Source organism: Plodia interpunctella, unplaced genomic scaffold (genome assembly GCF_027563975.2).
Source record: "Plodia interpunctella isolate USDA-ARS_2022_Savannah unplaced genomic scaffold, ilPloInte3.2 Pint_35, whole genome shotgun sequence".
NCBI lineage: Eukaryota > Metazoa > Arthropoda > Insecta > Lepidoptera > Pyralidae > Plodia > Plodia interpunctella.
Window position 1 is genome coordinate 1 of NW_026525655.1, and position 20,277 is coordinate 20,277.

The 20,277-nt window shown below is 52.9% G+C and overlaps 4 protein-coding genes across 4 annotated transcripts; 2 read left to right on the plus strand and 2 right to left on the minus strand.

The window, feature by feature from the left end:
* Window positions 1-47: 47 nt before the first annotated feature.
* Window positions 48-1,702, minus strand: LOC128682732 (2',5'-phosphodiesterase 12-like; the record flags this gene model as incomplete). The annotated part of the gene is made up of 3 exons (XM_053767568.2): window positions 932-1,702; window positions 675-798; window positions 48-187 (listed from the first exon to the last, which is right to left on the minus strand). Coding segments are annotated over exons 1-3 (925 nt in total), but the record flags the coding sequence as incomplete, so codon positions are not given.
* A 1,938-nt stretch (window positions 1,703-3,640) lies between these two features.
* Window positions 3,641-8,548, minus strand: LOC128682731 (putative aminopeptidase W07G4.4). The gene is made up of 6 exons (XM_053767567.1): window positions 8,430-8,548; window positions 8,096-8,275; window positions 6,214-6,939; window positions 5,750-5,929; window positions 5,273-5,455; window positions 3,641-5,180 (listed from the first exon to the last, which is right to left on the minus strand). Exons 2-6 carry the CDS (start codon window positions 8,261-8,263, stop codon window positions 4,911-4,913), a joined length of 1,527 nt encoding a protein of 508 aa, XP_053623542.1. The 5' UTR covers window positions 8,264-8,275; window positions 8,430-8,548; the 3' UTR covers window positions 3,641-4,910.
* A 588-nt stretch (window positions 8,549-9,136) lies between these two features.
* LOC128682729 (uncharacterized) lies at window positions 9,137-11,152 on the plus strand. Its single transcript, XM_053767565.1, has one exon. The coding sequence runs from the start codon at window positions 9,137-9,139 to the stop codon at window positions 11,150-11,152; it is 2,016 nt and encodes a 671-aa protein (XP_053623540.1).
* A 6,535-nt stretch (window positions 11,153-17,687) lies between these two features.
* On the plus strand, window positions 17,688-19,871 carry LOC128682730 (uncharacterized). Its single transcript, XM_053767566.1, has one exon. The coding sequence runs from the start codon at window positions 17,688-17,690 to the stop codon at window positions 19,869-19,871; it is 2,184 nt and encodes a 727-aa protein (XP_053623541.1).
* The last annotated feature ends 406 nt before the right edge of the window (window positions 19,872-20,277 follow it).

Genomic DNA, 20,277 nt, shown 5'->3' on the forward strand with positions numbered 1-20,277 from the left:
TAAAACTTTAAGGATTAGTTACTGAATAAATTAAATAAAAAATATACCTAGTAATTCCTTTACAATCAACTGTTTCCTGTAGTCAATATGCAGCGCATACGGGGGGCAGTATGGATGGAGCACAGTCCTGGTGAAGTCGGAGTCACAGTACAAGTCTGCCAGGATGTTGTAGCTGACACAGCGGAAACTGGAAAAGTGATAAAAACATAGATATCCAGGGTTAATTACTTTGTGCCCGCAAAAAGCAGTGATGTAAAGAATAAAGAATTTAATTATAATTACCGATGTTAGTGATTACTTAATATTGGAATAAAGAAATAAACCTGATAATGCTTTGTTTACTCTCTAATATTACTTGTACTGGTCTTGATGACCTCCATGGCCTAATGGTCATCATGTTAGACTGCTACACTGGAGGTCCTGGGTTCGATCCCCGGTTAGGTCAAGATGGAAAATGATCTTCAGACTGATTCAAAACTTGTGTTATGGGATAATAACTCAATGATGCTATACCTATAACATATATGTATATGTTACAGAATATAGCATCATTGAGTTAGTATCCCATACCACAAGTTTCGAACTTTGGGGCTAACTCAATTTGTATGATTTGTTCTTATATATTTATTTATACTGCTGTATTAGAGGAGAGTAAAGCTATAGTAAAGTCAAACCTTTTATCTTTAAGCTTGGTAGATGTGAACCTGTGTCTAGTTTCAAATGGACATACGCCTGGGCCAGCTTCCACCAGAGTCTTGCTAACTGTTGATACTGTCGGTCCATAGGTTTCACCATTGCCTGATATGAAAATACAATTTGCACAGTGAATGTATAATGAGTCAGGCTACATAAGTAGGTTACGCCTTTAACTTGAGCATGGAACAATTTAACACACAATAAAGGCAAGACAATCAATGAACAGCCGTCTCACCTGGCGTGCACTCCAGCTTCAGTTTCTTGCCGACGTCATCATTAGTCGGCGTGTAGCTGAAGCTCTCTCCAACCAATTCCCATTTTATGTGATTCTCTATGATTTCATTTCCTTTGTCGTTGACGGAGAGGCCTCTGAACCAGTGATACCTGCAGCGGCCCCGGTCGGCGTGCTGCAGCACCAGGTGCTCGGGCTGGACGGGGAAGCCGGCCAGCACACACGCGGGCAAGCTCACGCTCACCACCCACGGGACGTTGAACACGGCTTCGTACACTTGATCGTCTACTTTTAATTTTATTGGAGTTTGCAATGAAAACAAATCCATACACGTGGACTTCGCTCCTATTGCTTCATTTTTATTATCAAAAATTCGAACTTCCACGTCGGGTATATCTGTATTTTTCTTTTTACCTCCTTTTTTAATGACTTTATTAATATTAGCGCCGATTCGATTTAAAGTTGTTTCCAACTGCTCTGTTGGTTTCCTACTAAAATTGAATTGCCTCACAGAATCCTTAACTTTTAATAAAAAAGAAATATCAATTCTTTCTTCGTCTTGAACGTATCTGAAATAACACTTTTCTAGATTCATTGCTTTAGTTTTGCTTATGGATACCAATGTATGTAATTTGTTCACATAACTTTGAAATCTTAAAACCATGCCGTTTGAATTATATCTATATTATTACTATTTACCTATTTTAATTAAAATAGGCAATGTTCTATATTTTATAACCTACAAAACAAACCCTCATTTACTATCACAAAATAAATACTGGATGATTTACATTGATCCAGCTACTGTATCCAGTAGCACTGGATGCGGGGACTGGATTCGTACGTATTGAATCCGTAAATAAGTTTCAAACCAACATTCCACCCAGCGAGCGACCCGTACTGGATGGATTATTCCGAACCTGATCCAAAATCGTAACCCGGTAAATGGAAGATTTACTTACAACATATCTCAGCACAAAACAGCAGATTGGGCATTGTAAAACTGGGTACACGATTATGGACGCGAAAGATATTGATTTTAGCATAACATTACATAACTGTCTATCCCGTTCCGTTGCTTGATTTCTAAATCCTTCACATTTTTCTTTATTATTTATGTATGTTTTTATATCTGCGATTATACGAGGGAAACCTTTGTGTTTTTTCTTGTCACCCGACTATAGGGAGTATTACTGCGCATTAATCCCGCCAGAGTACAGCACTGTATGTTAGGTACACAAAAGCTTTGCCGTCTTTTGCTAAATCGATTAAAACGTTTATTTTAGAGTACTTTATTAATCCTTTCATTATGCAAGCATTAGTTTGTGAAAATATATAACAATGTAGCATATTCAGGGGGCCGAAATATTGGGAAAAATGTTTTCCATAAGATAAAAATCTTCGAAAACTATGGGATACGCCTCACGCTGTAAAATTTTCGAGTCGAAAAAAGCTCGAAACACTTCACACGTGAAAATTTATTAAAATATGGACTTCATACAGGTAAGATCTTCAGTCAAAATCAAGTTTATACCAGTTTATCACCACAGTTGACCAAATCATGCAGAACATAAGCTAAAATAGTGTTATTATTTTCAGGATAATTCACTAAATACTTCCTTTTTCTTTTTAAACTCGCACCACGATTGCGTAGGTATTTTTGGTTGATATCTGCAACAATATTGAAAATTGGCACTTGTTGCCTCCATTGGCAATGTTTGTTAACCCTAGTTGTACCAGTAGCACCATTTGCGCTGACCTTTGCGTAATATGCCCTATAAAATTTTGATCACTGGAATAATGAAACGAAAACAGCTACTGGACTAATGTAAATCAGCCATAATGGTGATAAATTAAAAAATAGTCAATGTCAAAATTATTCTGACATTGACTGTATTTTTTTGTCTCAGGCTTATCCATAGAGAATTGATGGACTTACCCCGTTCTCAGGCAACGAACTGGCCTAGCCAAATCAGAATGGCATACTTCCCAGCCTATATCATTACAATCAGCAAGACAGGTTTTGTAAAACTGGGCACACGAAAGACAACCTTGAAGGTTATTTAGAGACATTTAACTTTTGATGGTGTTAACAGGAAACCTCCTAAAGAGTACTTGAGTACATCAAAACAAGCAACTATTATTCTACGACTTTTCGTAATTCGTAGTTTTTTTTATTGATATAAAAAAAAACAATCTAATTTGCGATTCTACACATCTTAACTCTATGTAATGGCCAAGCAACACGAGACAGTACAGTAGCGAAATCGAACATAGAGGTAACGCTTTATAGAAACGTCATCAAAACTAAAAAAGGAACATTTTTGTATTTATTACGTTTAGACAAAAGTCGTAGAACAAAAGATGTTGGTCTCTATGTACCTTATGCGCCTTTGGGAGGTTGTGCGTTAATTACCAGTAACCCTGTATATTGATATCTCTTTATAAGGACAACAAAGTCAACAAAGGATATTAGCCCCATTTCTTCTCGTACCTATATTTTCTTTCCTTCTTCTCGTACGCATTTCTCTTTCTTGTATGAGCGAAGGATTATGACGATGTCCATAATTCCCTCTTTTACAGTCTCAGGCAGGTCGGTCAGGGGTAAGTGGGTCAGAAGCTTGAGTACCTATCTCTCGTACATCTCTCACGTCAAGTCTATTGTTGCTCTCAACTAGCTAGGTATATGGATGCAAAATAAAACTATAATAATATATTAAAAATATAAATATAATTTTAATACACAGTTAAAAAGGGGTTAAAGTATTATGAGTATATTAAAAACAATGTACGTGTCAAATCGTGGAAAAAGAACATAATGGTCAATCAGCTGATCCGAGTACGGTCATTCTGTATGTGAGAGTCAATAAATACAATAGTACTTTTTTACTACAGAATTCTTAGGATAATTAAATTCAATAACTGATTTATCTGTTGCGGGGCTATCACGAAACAAAACACGTAGGTAGTACTTCAATGCGTCCACACATTCTATTTTTTTTACACGCTGTGTACACGATATGGGAAATAGAGACAGCAGAGATGTGGACGTTAGTAACGTGCAACGTGTTTGTATGTAGCGCGGTAGGCACTTCGACTGTTAATTTTTTTGCTAGTGTAGTAAAAACCATGCTACTTATATTAATTTAAAAAAAACATGAGAATATATAAAAGTACAAAAATGTGTATTATGTTGAGTATCAACTTACATTATTATGCTGGTGTACTTAGAGGGTGATTTGAGTAATAGTTTAATATCATTTATTATGCTGTTGAAATGTTTAACAACATGGTGGGAAAAAATATCTCTGTATTAGCACCACTAGCACCTCAGTATTATTAGTACAAATGCAGAAGTGTTTTCATTTTAATCCTACATTGCATGTGGAATCGATTTCTGAAAAGTGAAAATGGACCCCTTCGATAACCAAAAGCTTGACAAGCATTTACGTGTTTGTCAAGTGGTTTTGACACAACGCATAACAAGCCTACTCTCATATCTGCCTGTGTTTCCAGTGGGACATTGGTCAGAGCAAAGATCTATCCACGAGACAAATTAAATAGTAAATGCCGTGCATTCTATACGGTCAAAACGCTTGTGAGCACACAAAATGTATGTGCTTATCAAGCATTGTGATCGTCTTGGACAGGGTTTCCACAATAATGATGTAATATTAAACAGCCTCGGAACTCGTTACACGGTATCTGACATTTACGACTTGTCTCTTTTTCTCTAAGACAGGCTAGAGGTGGGCCCCAAGTTCCAAGAAACTTGTAGAAGGTGATAAATGCATTTAATAGCGCCCTAGACCAGTGTGACAGTCTAGGGTGCTATTAAATACATTTTAATTAAAAAGGAATACTCACATTTTTGTTTCCGGAATCTTCCAACATTCAGTACCTATTAATATTTATTATGGTATTTCATGTCTAATTTGGTGAATCATCTGACGTTGCCTTCGCTGGTGTCGTATGCAGACGTTCAGACCGAGATGACGCCGTGGAGCGCGGCGAGGGCCAGCAGCGGGGCGGCGGTGGGCGCGTCGGGGAAGCAGCCGGCGCTCGCAGCCACGTCCAGGTGCGTGTACTCGAGCTCCTGCGAGTCCAGGCCCGCGGCCAGCAGCAGGAAGGCGGCGGGGCCCTGGTGCCCGCGCGGAGTGTCGACTGAGGGCCGGCTGTGCGCCTGGTGCAGCGCATCGCCGGCCGCGCGCCCGCGGTGCGACCGCAGGTCCTCGCGGCGCAGGCGCGACACCTGCACACATTTAGGCGACTCGAATATACTGGATGAAGCAGGAAAAACCCTCATGTAGCACAGATGATACTGGAACGGACACCACAGTATACCTCGACGGGTTCGCCCACGTCGTCGCCGGCGGCGGCCAGCTTGTGCGCGTGCGCCGCGCCGCGCGCCGCGTGGTTGTCGACGGCGGCGGTGTAGCCGGCGCCGTACGCGCGCGCCGCGTGTCCGGTCAGCGTCGCCACCGTGTACAGGTGCGGCCGCAGCTCCGACCGGCTGCGCTCCGCCAGCTGCAACCGACGCTGTGCTACACCACTTCATTGCTACACGGCTTTACTCCCTTCATAACAATACGTGCCAATAGTATACGATACACGCAACATTCTATTTTGATCATTAATAAATATTGTGCATCTTATGTGACAACTATAGCATATAAGCATCTCTCTCGCTAGTGTTATAAATGCGCAAAATATACTGGACTGATTTAGATGAATTTGGGTGCACAATAGAATATAATCAAAAACAGCACGTAAACCCTAGAGCGCCGCTAGTGACAATATCGTAATGACGGTGGCGCTCACCTCGGCCAGCAAGTCGGCCATGACCATGCGGCCCTCGGCGTCGGTGTTGCCCACGCGCACGGCCAGCTTGGTGCGCGAGCGCAGCAGCTCGTCGCTCACGTACGCCTCCGACCCCACGGAGTTGCGCACGAACCCCAGCGACGCCACCACGCGCACGTTGGGGCGCAGTATGTCACAGGTCTTCACCGAAAATATATACATTACATACACGATACGGAAACATGTCAAAACAGAAGATTTTATCAAATACAGTCAAAATACATCATGTAGGTAGATTACGATATGATTTGTAAATGTAAAAATCGGCCAAGTTCGGCCACGCAAAGTGTAGGGTACCGTATTTTCCATAGAGTTTACATAATTCTTTTACTGATAGTTTTTTAAGATATGACAGACATCGCGAACACTAAAAAATATTTTTATTAAAGAATTTTAGAACTAGTAGCCGATAATGATGAGATCACCTTGAGGAATCCAGCGATGGCCGCGGCGCCGCACTTGTCGCGGCTCATGCCGGCCATGACGCCGCCCGCCTTGATGTCGCAGCCGCCCGTGTCGTACGTCACGCCTTTGCCGACCAGCAGCAGCGTCTCCGCGTGCTGCGGCGGAGTGTACGTCAGCTGCACGACGCAGGCGCGGTGTCGCGGCACGGCGTCGGCGCAGCGGCTCACGGCCGCCAGCAGCGGGTAGTGCTGCTCCAGGTGGCTGCGGCGCTCCTCCACGTGCACGGCCACGGCGCCGCCGCCCAGCGCGCGGCGGATGAGCTCCGCGCAGCGCAGCGGCGTGGCGCGCTCGGGGTCGGCGCCGCCGATGTCGCGCGCCAGCCCGCGGCCCGCCTCCAGCGCCACCGCCTCCCGCAGCAGCCGGTCGAGCGGCGCCGCGACGCCCTCCGCGTACACCGCCAGCGCCTCCGGCCGCCGCCAGCTGTCGGGGAAGGTCTCCCGGATCTGCAGCGGCACGTACAGCGTCTCGAGCGCGGCCAGCAGCGCCACGAGCGGCGCGCGCGGCCAGCGCGGCGACTGCTGCAGCACCAGCAGCGGGCGCCGCGACCCCGCCTCACCCGCGCGCCGCAGCCCCGCCGCCGCCGCCTCGCCCACGCTCCGCACGTCGTCGTAGTCGGTCAGCGGGCCCGTCGGCGACAGCACCAGCCGCTGGCCCGACACTCGCTCGCACTTCAGTACCGCACATTCCTGTACAATATCATGACTGTAACTTTACAGGATAAATTATATTCTGTCTAAAAAAATATATATTCAGTCGTATAAGTAAAGATGGATGGATACAGTATTGGACATTGTTAAAAATATGCAATATTATATTATGACAAAATACATATTAATAAACTTATATGGCAACTTTTCACCTTGAATTTTATTTTCTGAATTGATTTATTAAATATCAAACTTTGTGTGTAAAAACTCTGTGCCTGTTCAATAAATTAGTATAATGGAGAGCCATGCTAGAAAATTGTGAATTTTATTAAAATGTCATCAAATAGATTTACTGCAGTTGATTAGTTTATTCATAATATAAACTTATAATACAATGTAAATGTATACAGAGGTATATTGTGTAGTAATGTATGATTCATATTTAGTTAAAGAAATAAGTTAGATATTCTGATATAAGGGCTGTAATAAGATATTGTTTAAAAATAAATTGGCATGAATTTATGTGCAGGTAAATAATATCTCAATCTATGTATATACATACTAGCTTTTACCCTTGGCTGCGCCCGCGTGGTTTGCCATGGTAGCAGTTATTTTTCCGGGTTGAAAGGTGTGTCATGTCTTATACCATACTTCAAAATATTTAGGCTTAGGATTAAAAAAAATTAAAAGGTTTAAGAATAGATAGAAATCCGAAATTATATAATTTATAGCTTGTTTTAAAAAATGAGTATTTAAAATGTTCAATTCTAAAAGCCCACTTGTAATTTTGCCAATTGCAGTAAGCTTTGAGCTATTGGTTATTAATATTATGAGAGAGATTTCACATAAATATAATTAAGGTTGGGTGGGTTATACATATAATATAATAGTGGTGGGATTAGGTGTATGTATTCAAATTCAAAATTTTTTATTCAATTTAGGATGATATACAAAAACTTAAACTAAGTCTACTGCCGGCTTCCAAAGCGCAGGTGAAGAAGCGGCTGAAGTTTTTTTTTTTTAATCAATTTTTTGTCGAGGCTTCGGTTGCTGCCTTTGCGTCATCACCCCTCTCCAGAATGTTTAAATACATCTGGCCTCCGGAGACAACTCTCCCCATTGCCCAAAGAGAGATCACGCAGGAGTTTATTTTTTAATAAGTAAATACTGGAATGTCAAATGATGAAAAGCTTACTTTATCGAGTCCTTTATCCATGGCCTGCGCGGCGACGATGAAGTCCTCGAGCGCCTGCGGCGGCGGCAGGCCCGGCTCCAGCAGCACCACCACCGCGTCGCAGCGCGCGTCCGCCAGCTCGCCGGCCGCCCGCACGCCGCAGCCGTGCACTTCCAAGTTCTCCGACATCGCTCACTCCCTCTGCCAGACAGACTCCGTGTGCAACGACTAACAGATATAGGCCGACGTCTATTTGTTAATTCAATTCAAATCTTGGAAAACAATGCACATTATTTCATTTTACGAGTCATAGGTACCAAACAATGGCCAATTATATTTCGTTATAATTACCTACCTACATAACGTTAAAATTCAAGAATATGAATGAAATTCAAGAAAACTCAAAACCATATAGCAGCACACACCAACAGTGACACTACACTTTTTTTTTACTGCTGACTGGCTGATCAATCATGCGTGATAACAATATTTGTCTGTCAACTGTCATGTCATGCATGACATAACTGAACGAATGACAATGACAAAACATTATATTAATAGAGTAGGTTTAAACGTATAGCTAAAATGCATTTACCATTATATTTAGGTAACGAATTGTATGCAAAATGAGTGAATGGTTGGTTGGTTGGTTAGGTTAGGTTAGGTTAGGTTAGGTTAGGTTAGGTTAGGTTAGGTTAGGTTAGGTTAGGTTAGGTTAGGTTAGGTTAGGTTAGGTTAGGTTAGGTTAGGTTAGGTTACGATGGTGGGGGAACCACCCCACAGTGCTTGCGTCCACGTCGCGTTCCCCGGGCAACGTCGCGTCCTAACCACCGTAACGGAGTGGTTAGGCCGACGGCTAAAGTGCACTGTGCAGAAGGAGCAATTTGCGAACTGTGAAGAATGTCGTATAATGACCAAATAATGAGGGACGCCCGCGGGCGTTTCCTGAAAAAAGGCCCTTCTCAGGGCCACCCAAAAGGCCCTTCTCAGGGCCACCCAAAAGGCCCTTCTCAGGGCCACCCAAAAGGCCCTTCTCAGGGCCAAACAAAGGGAAGGGGGGAAATGGAATGTTCAGGGTCTGAACATTCCGCTGGGGAGGAAACCGACGGGAGTGGCCTCGCTGTGGGCCAAAAGAGGATGGGGAGCCTGATGGGAAGTGCGGGCTCCATCACCTCGTTGTCGGAGTCGGTGCTGGGCAACAAGCGCCTCTATTCTGAGGTGGCGACTGGTTCCGGCACCGACACTGAGGTCGGTGTGCCACGGGCACAGTCAGTGGCGAAGAGGGGCAAGGCCCGGGGTGCCTCGCACCTGACGAGGGCCCGGGCTGAGGCGAGGAGGAGTCAAGAGGAGGATGCCGAGGCTTCCTTCTCGGCCTCTCTAGGGGCTCGGGCCTTCCGGAGGGGAGGACCCCCGAGTGGTGGGGACGATGATGTGGTGGTGGCCCCCATTGATGCGCGGGACTTTGGGGCCATGGGTGCTGATGGACTCATGGCCACTGCGGTGGAGAGGCTGGGTATAATAACCAGCCTCGTCGGAAAGACTGCCGCCCTCAAGGGGGGCTTCAACTCTAAAATTATGCGGGCCTCCTCGGATATCAGGGATATCGTGGACACCCTGGTGGCGCGCAGCGAGTCGGACGAAGTTCGACGCCTTAAGGCCGATAATGGTCGCCTCCAAAGGGAGGTGGCCATTATGAAGGCTGAGGTCGCTGCGCTCCGCCGGGGGTTCGAGGAGGCTCGCCGTGAGGCTGCTCAGGCTGCGCGGACGGTGCAGCGGCAGGCTGCTCCAGTGGAGGATGAGCTGGAGCAGAGGATGGCCAGATTGATTGATGGCCGTCTGGCAGCGCTAGGACTGGCTGGGTGTCCTCGGAGTGCCACTCGTCCACCTCTGGCAGGTGACAACTCCGAGGTGGCGAGGGCTGCAAGGACGGCCATTGATCGGGCCTCCGGTCTGGGTCCGGCGCCGCGGCTTGAGCAGCCGGTGGTGGAGTTGGAGGTTCGGGCCCCTGCACGCCCGGCCTCTGAGAGGCGGGGTTGTAAGGGGGTAGGTGCTGGGGGAGTGACAGAGTGGGGGCCCTTCGGGCCGTCGACCTCAACAGCTGTGGTCGACGAATGCCCGGAGCTCCCCTGGGTCGAAGTCCGGGGGAGGAGGGGGAAGGGGAAGGGCGTGGGAAAGAAGTCCCAGCCCAAACCTGCGGAGCGACCGGCGGCGGCCCCAACAAAGGCCACTGCAACGGCGCCCAAGGCACCCCCCAGGGCGGCGCCAGCGAGGGCGGCCAAGCTGTCGGCCCCTAGCTCCTCGGCTGTAATTCTCAAGTTACAGCCGGAGGCAGCGCAAAAAGGGGCCACATACAGCTCCGCCCTCCTTAAGGCCGAGCAGGCGGTGAGCCTGGAGGGGCTAGGAATCGGCTCGCTTCGGATTCGCCCGAGTGCGACCGGAGCGAGGCTAATCGAGGTCTCTGGCCCCTCCAACTCAGACAAGGCAGATGCGCTTGCATCGGCCTTGAAGGCGGCCCTTTCCGGCGTCGCGGACGTTTCCAGGCCCGTCAAAACCGCGGACTTCCGCGTGACGGGCCTGAATGATGCGGCAACGGCGCAGCGGATAAAGGCTGCGGTCGCGCAAGCCGGGAGCTGCACGGAGGACCAGGTCTGGGTGGGTGAAATCCGCTCAGACTGGCGGGGCTCTGGCTCTGCCCTGATGCGCTGCCCGGTCACGACGGCTAAAAAGCTGATCGAGGCGGGCAGCCTCACGGTAGGCTGGAGTCGAGTGCAGCTCCGGCACCTGGAGGCGCGCCCCATGCACTGCTACAAGTGCATGGGGAAGGGGCACACCGCATCGCTGTGCCCCTCGCAGACGGACCGCAGCCGGCTCTGCTATAGGTGCGGGGAGGCAGGGCATTTGTCCGCCTCCTGCACAGCGGAGCCCCGCTGCGCGGTATGCCGCGACGCCGGCAAGCCGGCGGGCCACGTGATGGGGGGTAGGGCCTGCAACCCACCCCCGATCCGAGGGAAAGGGCCGTCCCCTCCTCCGCGCGAGGGAAGGCAAGGGGAGGCGCCAGTCGGCCAAATGGAGGAGTGATGGGGGTCACCTTCCTCCAGGCCAACCTCAACCACTCCGCTAGGGCGCAGGATCTCCTCCTGCAATCCATGGCGGAGTGGGATTTGGATGTCGCGGTGGTCGCGGAGCCGTACGCGGTTCCCTCCCTGCCCCACTGGGCGGGGGATCTGGATGACCTCGTGGCCATCGTGGCTAGGCCTGGTGCCGCCCCTCCCCTCGCGATTAAGAAGAGAGGGAACGGCTTTGTGGTGGCGGTTCGGGGAGAGTACGCCATAATTGGTGTTTACTTCTCCCCGAACCGGGATTTGCCGGCCCTGGAGCGGTTCTTGGATGCCCTGGGGCCGGAGATAAGGCGGTTAGCGCCCCTAAAGGTCTTCGTGGCCGGTGACTTCAACGCCAAATCAACGGCGTGGGGGAACCCGGCCACGGAGCCCAAGGGGCGAAAGGTGGAAGAGTGGGCGCTGGCCGCCGGGCTGTCTCTCCTAAACAGGGGGACAGCCCACACGTGCGTGCGACGGACGGGCGGATCGGTGGTGGACCTGACGTTCGCCACCCCCTCCGCCGCGCGCTCCGTGTCGGACTGGAGGGTGGAAGGGGGGGTGGAGACACTCTCGGACCACTTGTATATTCGGTTCGAGGTGTCGGCCGCCCCCCAATGTCAGGCGGCATCATCGTCCCGGGTGCGCAGCCGGTTCCCGCGTTGGGCCCTTACGCGGCTTGACCGGGAGCTGGCGGAAGAGGCGGCCATCGTCGGCCGCTGGAGCCTCCCGCCTCTAGACGGAATGGGGGTGGACGACGCGGCTGACCGTCTCGGCGACGCTTTCACAGCGGTGTGCCGGGCGGCCATGCCAAGCGTAGGTCGAGCCCCCCCTAGGCGGGCGGTCTATTGGTGGTCGGCGGAGATTGCCGCCCTTCGCGTCGCCTGCAACGCGGCCCGAAGGGCCTATAGTCGAAGCAGGCGGCGCAGTCCCCGGGACGAGGAGAGGGATGGTCAGCTGTATGCGGTGTATGTGGAAAACCGTAAGGAGCTGCAGCTGGCCATCGGTCGGGCCAAGGAGGAAGCCTTCGAGGAGCTGGTGGAGGGTATCGAAAGAGACCCATGGGGCCGGCCGTATAAGTGGGCGCGAGACAAATTGCGCCCACAGGCGACCCCGCTAACGGAGACCCTTCAGCCAGCTCTGCTGGGGGAGATTGTCGGGGATCTATTCCCCGGCAATCCGCGAGGGTTTTCTCCTCCGAGGATGGCCCGACAGCCGCCTGACGCGGAGGGAGAAGAGGTGGAGGCGGATCCGCCTCCCGTCACCGACGTCGAAATGGAGGTGGTCCTCGACCGCCTCCAGACAAGGAAGAGGGCACCGGGTCCAGACGGGGTGCACGGGAAAGTGCTTGCGCTGATTCTCGTGCACCTCGGGGAGGAGTTTCGGGGGCTGCTCAACCGCTGTCTGCGAGAGGGGCAGTTCCCGAAATTATGGAAGGAGGGCCGGCTCTGCCTTATTCCGAAGGGGAGCCGGCCCTTGGACTCGGCTTCGGCGGTGCGACCTCTGGTCCTGCTGAGCGAGGCTGGGAAGGCCCTAGAGAGCGTTGTGGCCTCTCGCCTCGTTCGGCATGTGGAGGAAGGCCCGGGACCGCGTCTCTCTGACGTGCAGTACGGATTCCGGGCCAAGAGGTCCACCATCGACGCCCTCAGGCGTCTGCGGTCGGTGACGGAGGAGGCGGATCGAGAAGGCGAGGTGACCCTGGCGACGTCGTTAGACATCGCCAACGCCTTCAACAGTATCCCGCACTGTGTAATACGGGAGGCGCTCCGGTACTTCGGAGTGCCCTCGTACCTGCGGGGGCTGTTGGGGGCGTACCTGGAGGAGCGGGTCGTCCTGTACGAGGACAGGGGAGGTCAAATGGTCCGGCGGGGCGTCGGGTGCGGTGTCCCGCAGGGGTCGATTCTCGGCCCTATCCTGTGGGACATCGCATACGATTGGGTCCTGCGGTGCCGGCTTCCCCCCGGGACGGGTGTCATCTGCTATGCGGATGACACTCTCTTCACGTCCCGGGGTGCGAATTTCGGTGAGGCGGCGCGGCTGGCCGAAACGGGCCTCGCCCTTTTGGTCGGCCGCATAGAGAGGCTGGGGCTTCGGGTCCGACTGGATAAGACCGAAGTCCTCCTCTTCCGCGGGGCCCGGGCGCGAGGACCTCCCCCAGGGGCGCGCCTCCAGGTGGGTCATGAGGAGTTGAGGGTGAGTGCCCAGATGAAATACCTGGGCCTCATCCTCGACGGGAGATGGTCCTTTGTCCCCCACTTCCGAGAGCTGGGGCAAAGGATCATCAGGACGGCTGCGTCGCTGGGCCGACTCCTGCCCAATCTGGGTGGGCCCAGCGACGCTGTACGGAAGCTGTACTCCGGCGTGTGCCGGAGTATGGCGATGTACGGCGCCCCCGTTTGGGTGGACGCCCTTGCCGCGGAGAATAAGCGCCTTCTCCGGCAGGCGCAGAAGGTGATCGCGGTAAGGGCGATACGGGGGTACCGTACAGTGGCGTTCTCTGCGGCCACAGCCCTCGCGGGCGACCCGCCGTGGGAGTTGGTGGCGGAGGTGCTCGCCGAGGTTTACCACTTTGTGGCGAACAGGAGGGAAATCGGCGAGCACCCCTCGCCTGAGATGGTCCGGCGGGTCCGCTTGCGAGGGCAAGCGGAACTCATGCGGAGGTGGGAGGCAGACCTGGCGCGGGCAACGTACGGTGTACGCACAGTGGAGGCCCTGCGCCAGGTCCTGGAGAGATGGATGTTGAGGCGGCGCAAGCCTCTCACCTTCCGCATGACGCAGGTGCTCACCGGGCATGGCTGCTTCGGTGAGTACTTGCACCGCGTGGCCCAGCGGGAGACCGAGCCGGTCTGCCACGATTGTGGCGAGGCTCGGGACACTGCTCAACATGTTCTAGAGCAGTGTCCCAGGTGGAGTCGGCAGCGCCACGATCTGGTGGCAGTGCTCGGTGGAGTGGATCTGTCGCTCCCGAGTGTCGTCAATGCGATGCTCGGGAGTGACGGAGCCTGGGCGGCAGTGGCCTCCTTCTGTGAGACTGTTATGTCACAGAGGGAGGCCGAGGAAAGGAACCGCGAGGACCACCCCCTCGCGGAGCCGATCCGCAGAAGGCGGACGGGGGTGCGACGCAGGCGCTACCTTGCGCGCCTGCAGGCGCCCCCCTAAATCGGTGGGACTAGTCCCACCCGACGGCAGGGGTCCACCAGGTGTCGGTGGGCCCCTGAGAATGGTGAGTCCGGTCTCTGGCGAAAGAGACCGGCCAGTCGCTGAGGCGTCTTGTGTTAGATAGATCCGAGGCGCCTCCCTGTAAAGCGGCCGATGGCACCCGCAGGGGTTTAGTGGGTAGTCTGGGCTGGATAGCGGCCCAGGAGTCCCACACTCAGTGCGTAAATGCATTCCCCTGCGAAAACAAAAAAAAAAAAAAAAAAAAAAAAAAAAAAAAAAAAAAAAAAAAAAAAAAAAAAAAAAAAAAAGGTTACGATGGTGGCCATCTGGGGAGAGAAGCTGGAGAGCACCCTCAGGGCAGCCGCAGTCGCAGCAGACCTGATGGTCACCCGCGTCAGGCTGCTGGGGCTCAGGGTGGCCCTCAACAAGTGTGAGGTCATCGCCTTCGGAAGCAGGGGATGGAAGCCGCCTGAGGGCGCGTCCATATCCATCGGTGGGGAACGAGTCCAGGTGAAACCGCATATCAAGTACCTGGGTATCATCCTGGACTCACGCTGGAACTTCCGGGAGCACTTCAAACGACTGGCTCCCCGGATAGTCGGTGCTGCGTCGGCCATGGGCCGGCTGCTGCCCAATGTTGGAGGGCCCAGTGCCCCGTGCCGCAAGCTATATGCGGGTGTAACCCGAAGTATGGCATTGTACGGGGCACCAATCTGGGCAGATAGGCTCTCCAAAGCCAACGTGGCCCAGCTGCGGAGGCCACAGAGAGTGGTGGCCAATCGCATAGCTCGGGCCTACGTAACGGTGGCATGGGCGGCGGCGTGTGCACTGGCTGGCACCCCACCGTGGGATATGGACGCTAAGGTTCAGGCGGAAGTATACTGGGAGCGGGCAAGGAGGCGAGCTGTGGGGGAAAGGCCCGCCCCAAGAGAATTAAGGAGTGTCCGTCAGTTGGCCGTAGACAGGTTGAAAGAGCGATGGCGAGTAGAGCTGGAAAACTCCCCGTATGGTGTTCGAACCATCGGGGCGCTCCTCCCATCGCTCGAGGAATGGATGGAAAGAACGTACGGCCAATTGACGTACAGGATGACGCAGGTGATGACCGGACACGGGTGCTTCGGTCATTACCTGCACAGAATAGGAAAGGAGGAAACCCCGGTCTGTCATGAGTGTGGGGAGCCGGATGACACGGCCCAACACACTCTGGCAGACTGCGGGAAATGGACCGAGGAGAGGGTGGCCCTAGCAGTGGCCCTAGGAGGAGGAGGCCTGGATCTCTCGCTGCACAACGTCATCAGCAAGATGTTGAGCGGCGAGGGACGCTGGGATGCAGTATACTCCTTCTGCGAAACGGTAATGTCGCAGAAGGAGGCTGCTGAAAGGGAGCGCGAGGCACGAGCGCATGCCCCTCCCCATCGGCGAGGACGAAGAGGCAGGCGGCGGGCACAATATGCCCGTCGTCTGCTAGGATAGTGCCGTGAGGCAACGCCGGGGGGCGTCGTGGTAGAATGTTCGCGATCCCATGGCGCCCCCAATAACGGCCGGTGCGGAAACGCCGCAGGGGGGTTTAGTGGGTAGTCCGGGCTAGGCCTGGGAGTCCCACACTCCCCGGGAACAGTGTCCCCGGGGGCCGGTGCCTAAATGCATTCCCCCCTGCGAAAACAAAAAAAAAAAAAAAAAAAAAAGGTTAGGTTAGGTTAGGTTAGGTTAGGTTAGGTTAGGTTAGGTTGAAGCGGTGGTGGTGTAATGGTTAAGACGCCCGCCTGTGGATTGAAAGGTCACAGGTTCGAATCCCACTCGTGCCACATGAGTTTGTATACAAATCTGACTCATGTGTCATGTGTAGTAGTTTTCATCGACCACCACTTGCTTCCGGTGAAGGAAAACATCGTGAGGAAACCTGCACACTGGTTGATTCTTATTAACTTGTGTGTGAAATGGAGAAAGCAATGGCAAAACTGGTTGATTATTATGGGGTGCTACTGTCAGGAAACCTCCACGTTGGCTCGATGATTTGAAGGTTTGCTTCTGTCACTTGATCTTTGATTCGGTGATAGCGGCGGCTGACAAGTTATTGGGCTGGTGCACCCTGGGCGACGGTTAATAACTCCCCGTTTAGGGGTCTTGTTAGCCGTTGGCAAATGTCCTGGCAACTGGTGGTGGGTTACCCATGTCGGGTAACCCAGGTTGGAGAGCCAATTGGCTCAGTGGCTGTGAGAGAAGGGGGCTAAGCCCTCTACTCTTACAGCCGTGGTAGGGGTCGCGGGGGAAGAGGAGGGGTTGGTATTACGGTGCGCCGCTCTCCCTATCCTCCGCGACCAGGCGCGGCCATGGCGCAGACATGGTGGTCGGTGGGGCCGCAGAGGAGGAGGACTGCCGGTATTACGGTGCGCCGCTGTCCCTATCCTCTGCGGCCGAATGAGGCGCGGCCATGGCGCAGGCATGGTGGTCGGTGGGGCCGCAGAGGAGGAGGACTGCCGGTATTACGGTGCGCCGCTGTCCCTATCCTCTGCGGCCGAATAAGACGGAGAGCCGCTGCCTCCGGTCTGCTTCCGGACTGGATGGCGTGCGGCTCGCCTTGGTGGTTGGGGGCGCGCCTGCGGGCGCCCCCCCTGAATCGGTGGGACAGAGGTCCCACCCGGCGGCAGGGGTCCTCCAGATGTCGGAGGGCCCCTGAGAGTGGAGAGTCCGGTCTCTGGTGAAAGAGACCGGCCAGTCGCTGAGGCGCCTTGTGCTAGTTAGATCCGAGGCGCCTCTTTGTAAAGCGGCCGATGGCATCCGCAGGGGTTTAGTGGGTAGTCTGGGCCGATTAGCTGCCCAGGAGTCCCACACTCAGTGCGTAAATGCATTCCCCTGCGAAAACAAAAAAAAAAAAAAAAAAAAAAAAAAAAAAAAAAAAAAAAAAAAAAAAAAAAAAAAGGTTAGGTTAGGTTAGGTTAGGTTAGGTTAGGTTAGGTTGGGGTGCTAGTGCAGGAAACCTCCCCGAGTGCCTGATCCCTTGAAAGCTTTAATGGGCTGACAAGGGCTCAGGACGGTGCACCCTGGAAACGGCAATCAATAACTCCCTACGGGGTCTTGTTGGTTGCTGGCCAATGTCCTGCAATCCTTTCCCTCCTTTCCCTCTGTCCTCTTCCCATCCTTAAAGAGTCGGTCTGCTCCCGGTACTTCTCTCATAATGAGAGTCGACTGGCGATGCGGATCGCTCTATCCTTTCCCCCTTTTCCTTCCTTTCTTCCTCAGTCTGTCCGGTGGAGTAAACCACTCGAAAAATCAGTCGTTTGGGGTGGGATCGGGTAATTGAGCTTAGGTCAATGCTAGGGTGACCGCACACCTGAATTAAAAAAAGGAACGTTCAAAAAATGCAAGTCGTGAATAAAGAAAATCTACCCCAGGGTGGTACCGGCCGTACCGCGGTCGGAGAATCCACCCCGGTGTCTAATGACACCGGCTGCCCCTCGTATTCTGGGGGGGGCAATTTACGCCTTGCGCCTTCGGACGCAATTGTTGATGCAGTAGTAGGAGACGATGTGGTGGGAGACGAAGTGGTGGGAGACGAAGTGGTGGGAAAGAATGCGGGAGATGTTGTCGCACAGGTTTCGGACTCTGAAATGAGTGTTAAGAGTGCCAGTAGTGGTTGCGGACAGTCCCGCTTCTTCAGGAAACGGCGGAACACGGAGAGCCCGGAATTGAGTTCTGCGACGGATGAGGATAATCCTCCACAGGCGCGCGCTCAGCGCGGTAAGAGAGGTAGAGGAAGACCGCCGACAACCGGCGAATGTATTGGCCTCGGGAAGGCAAGGGAGGCTCTTCAGGCTACTCGTCGTGCCGAGTTTCTGAAGGTCCGCATCGGTGAGGAGGATCGGCAGTTGGCTGAAGCCGCCAAAAAGGTGGCGGTCAGGAGTGAGAGGGCAGCGTCACGCGCCTCCACTCGGTCTGAGGCGGAATTCGAGCCGGAAGACCTAACTACCGGGTCTATAGAGGAGAGGCTGAACAACTCTGTTGCGGCAATAAGAGCGGTTGGGAAGATGTCCAAAGGCCTGAAGGGCACCGCCCAGAAGACCCTCAAGGATGCGGCAGCCTCAATTGAAGACTTAGCACACGAGCTAATGGAGAGATGTACCTCCAGCGAGACGCGCCGCTTGCAGGCGGAGAACGCTCGCCTAAAACAGGAGATGGCTGACCTTCGTCAAGAGTTAGACGAGATTCGAACGGAGGTCTACAAGTCGAAGCGCTCAGCTCAACCTGAGACTGAAGCGCCGCGGGACACGCCAGCACTGGAGAAACAGCTGACGAGTCTCCTTAAAGAAGAACTCGGTCGATTCAGGGAAGAGGTCCTTACGAAAGTAAACTTTTTGGAGGGGAAAGTCCTCAGACCCACATTGGCCTCTGACCGGGGCAGCAAAGGTAGAGCTCCAACTATGGCCACGTTTGCCGAGAAGACAGCGGCCAGGCCGACTTTGGCAGAGACTCCTGTGGAACAGGTATCGCAGGCGGTCGACATCCCGCCCTCTCAGCCGAGTACAAGCACAGCCCCAGCTAAAACCAAGAAGGCTAAAAGGAAGAAGGCCAAGTCTTCCAAGACTGCACCTGATGCGGCCGCGGCAGCTGCCCCACAGCAAGCGGAAGAGGGTGCCTGGCAAACTGTGGGTCAAAAGAAGTCCCAAAAGAAGGCCACTAGAAAAGAGGCCCAGAAGAAGAAACGGCAGGAAGCCAGGCTTCGCCCGCCCCGGTCAACAGCGGTTGTTTTGACCCTGCAGCCGCACGCTTCTCAAAATGGCGTGACATATGAGGAGGTGTTGGGTCGAGCAAAAAGTCAGGTGGATACTGTGAGCTTGGGTATCGAGGGCATGCGGTGCAAGGTCACGGCCACTGGTGCCCGCCTCTTGCAGGTGCCCGGCAGTTCTAGTGGCCCCCTAGCCGACGCCTTGGCCGACAAGCTGAGGCAAGCCCTGAATCCGGAGGAAGTGAAGGTCTCCAGACCTGTAAAGCGGGTAGACCTGCGAATATCTGGCCTGGATGATTCCGTGACTAGGGAAGAGCTGACAGCAGCACTGGCCAAGGCTGGAGCTTGCTCTGAGCTGGACCTTAAAGTAGGCGAGATTCGTCGTGCACCGCGTGGTATGGGGACCTCGATTGTAGCGTGCCCGGTGACTGTGGCTAAAAAGCTGGAGGATGGCCGTCGGCTCCTAGTTGGCTGGGTGTCTGCCAGTGTTAAGCTGTTAAAGCAAAGGCCGATGCGCTGCTACAGATGCATCACGGGTGAGCATGTGGCGACGCAATGCAATTCTGCGGTAGACTGTAGTGGCCTCTGTTTCCGATGTGGCAAACGAGGCCACGAGGCCAGGACGTGTTCTGCGGCGCCCCATTGCCCCGTATGCGCGGAGGCCAATAAGCCCGCCGATCATGCAATCGGCAGTAAACTATGTAAGGCAGCCAATAAGAAGACGGGCAAGACACCCAAAAAGGCCCCAGCCTCTCGGCCTAAAATACCCCCCACCGAATCGTCACAAGGTGTGGAACCTTTTGAGATGGAATGTCCATAATGTCTCAAAGTACGACATTCTTGCAGTGCAACATCAACCACTCTGCCAGAGCACAAGACCTTCTGTGTCAGAGCATGGCGGAGTGGGGTGTCAAAGTGGCGATAGTTGCGGAGCCATACTTTGTTCCGCCTCGTGACGATTGGGTGGGGGATGCTAGCTGCTCGGTGGCCATCATCTCGTCGCCTTCCTCAGGCTCGCAATTCCCTGAAAACATCACCAGGGACGATGGGTTTGTTGCAGCGCGGATAGGGGATTGCGTAGTGGTCGGCGTGTATTTTTCGCCCAACAGGGCTCTAGCCGACTATGAGGCATTTCTCATACGTTTAGGATCTGTCGTGGTCAGCAGCCATCCTCGCCCCGTGATCGTGGCCGGGGACTTCAACGCCAAGTCCTTGGCGTGGGGCTC

Excerpts from the sequence above, each read along its gene's own strand:
- LOC128682731 (XM_053767567.1), bottom strand. The coding sequence starts at position 8,263 with ATGTCGGAGAACTTGGAAGTGCACGGCTGCGGCGTGCGGGCGGCCGGC. Across the intron at positions 6,940-8,095 it reads TGGATAAAGGACTCGATAAA|GAATGTGCGGTACTGAAGTG; the intron begins GTAAGCTTTTCA and ends GATATTGTACAG. Across the intron at positions 5,181-5,272 it reads ACGTGGGCGAACCCGTCGAG|GTGTCGCGCCTGCGCCGCGA; the intron begins GTATACTGTGGT and ends AAATGTGTGCAG.
- LOC128682729 (XM_053767565.1), top strand. The coding sequence starts at position 9,137 with ATGGAATGTTCAGGGTCTGAACATTCCGCTGGGGAGGAAACCGACGGG.
- LOC128682730 (XM_053767566.1), top strand. The coding sequence starts at position 17,688 with ATGCAAGTCGTGAATAAAGAAAATCTACCCCAGGGTGGTACCGGCCGT.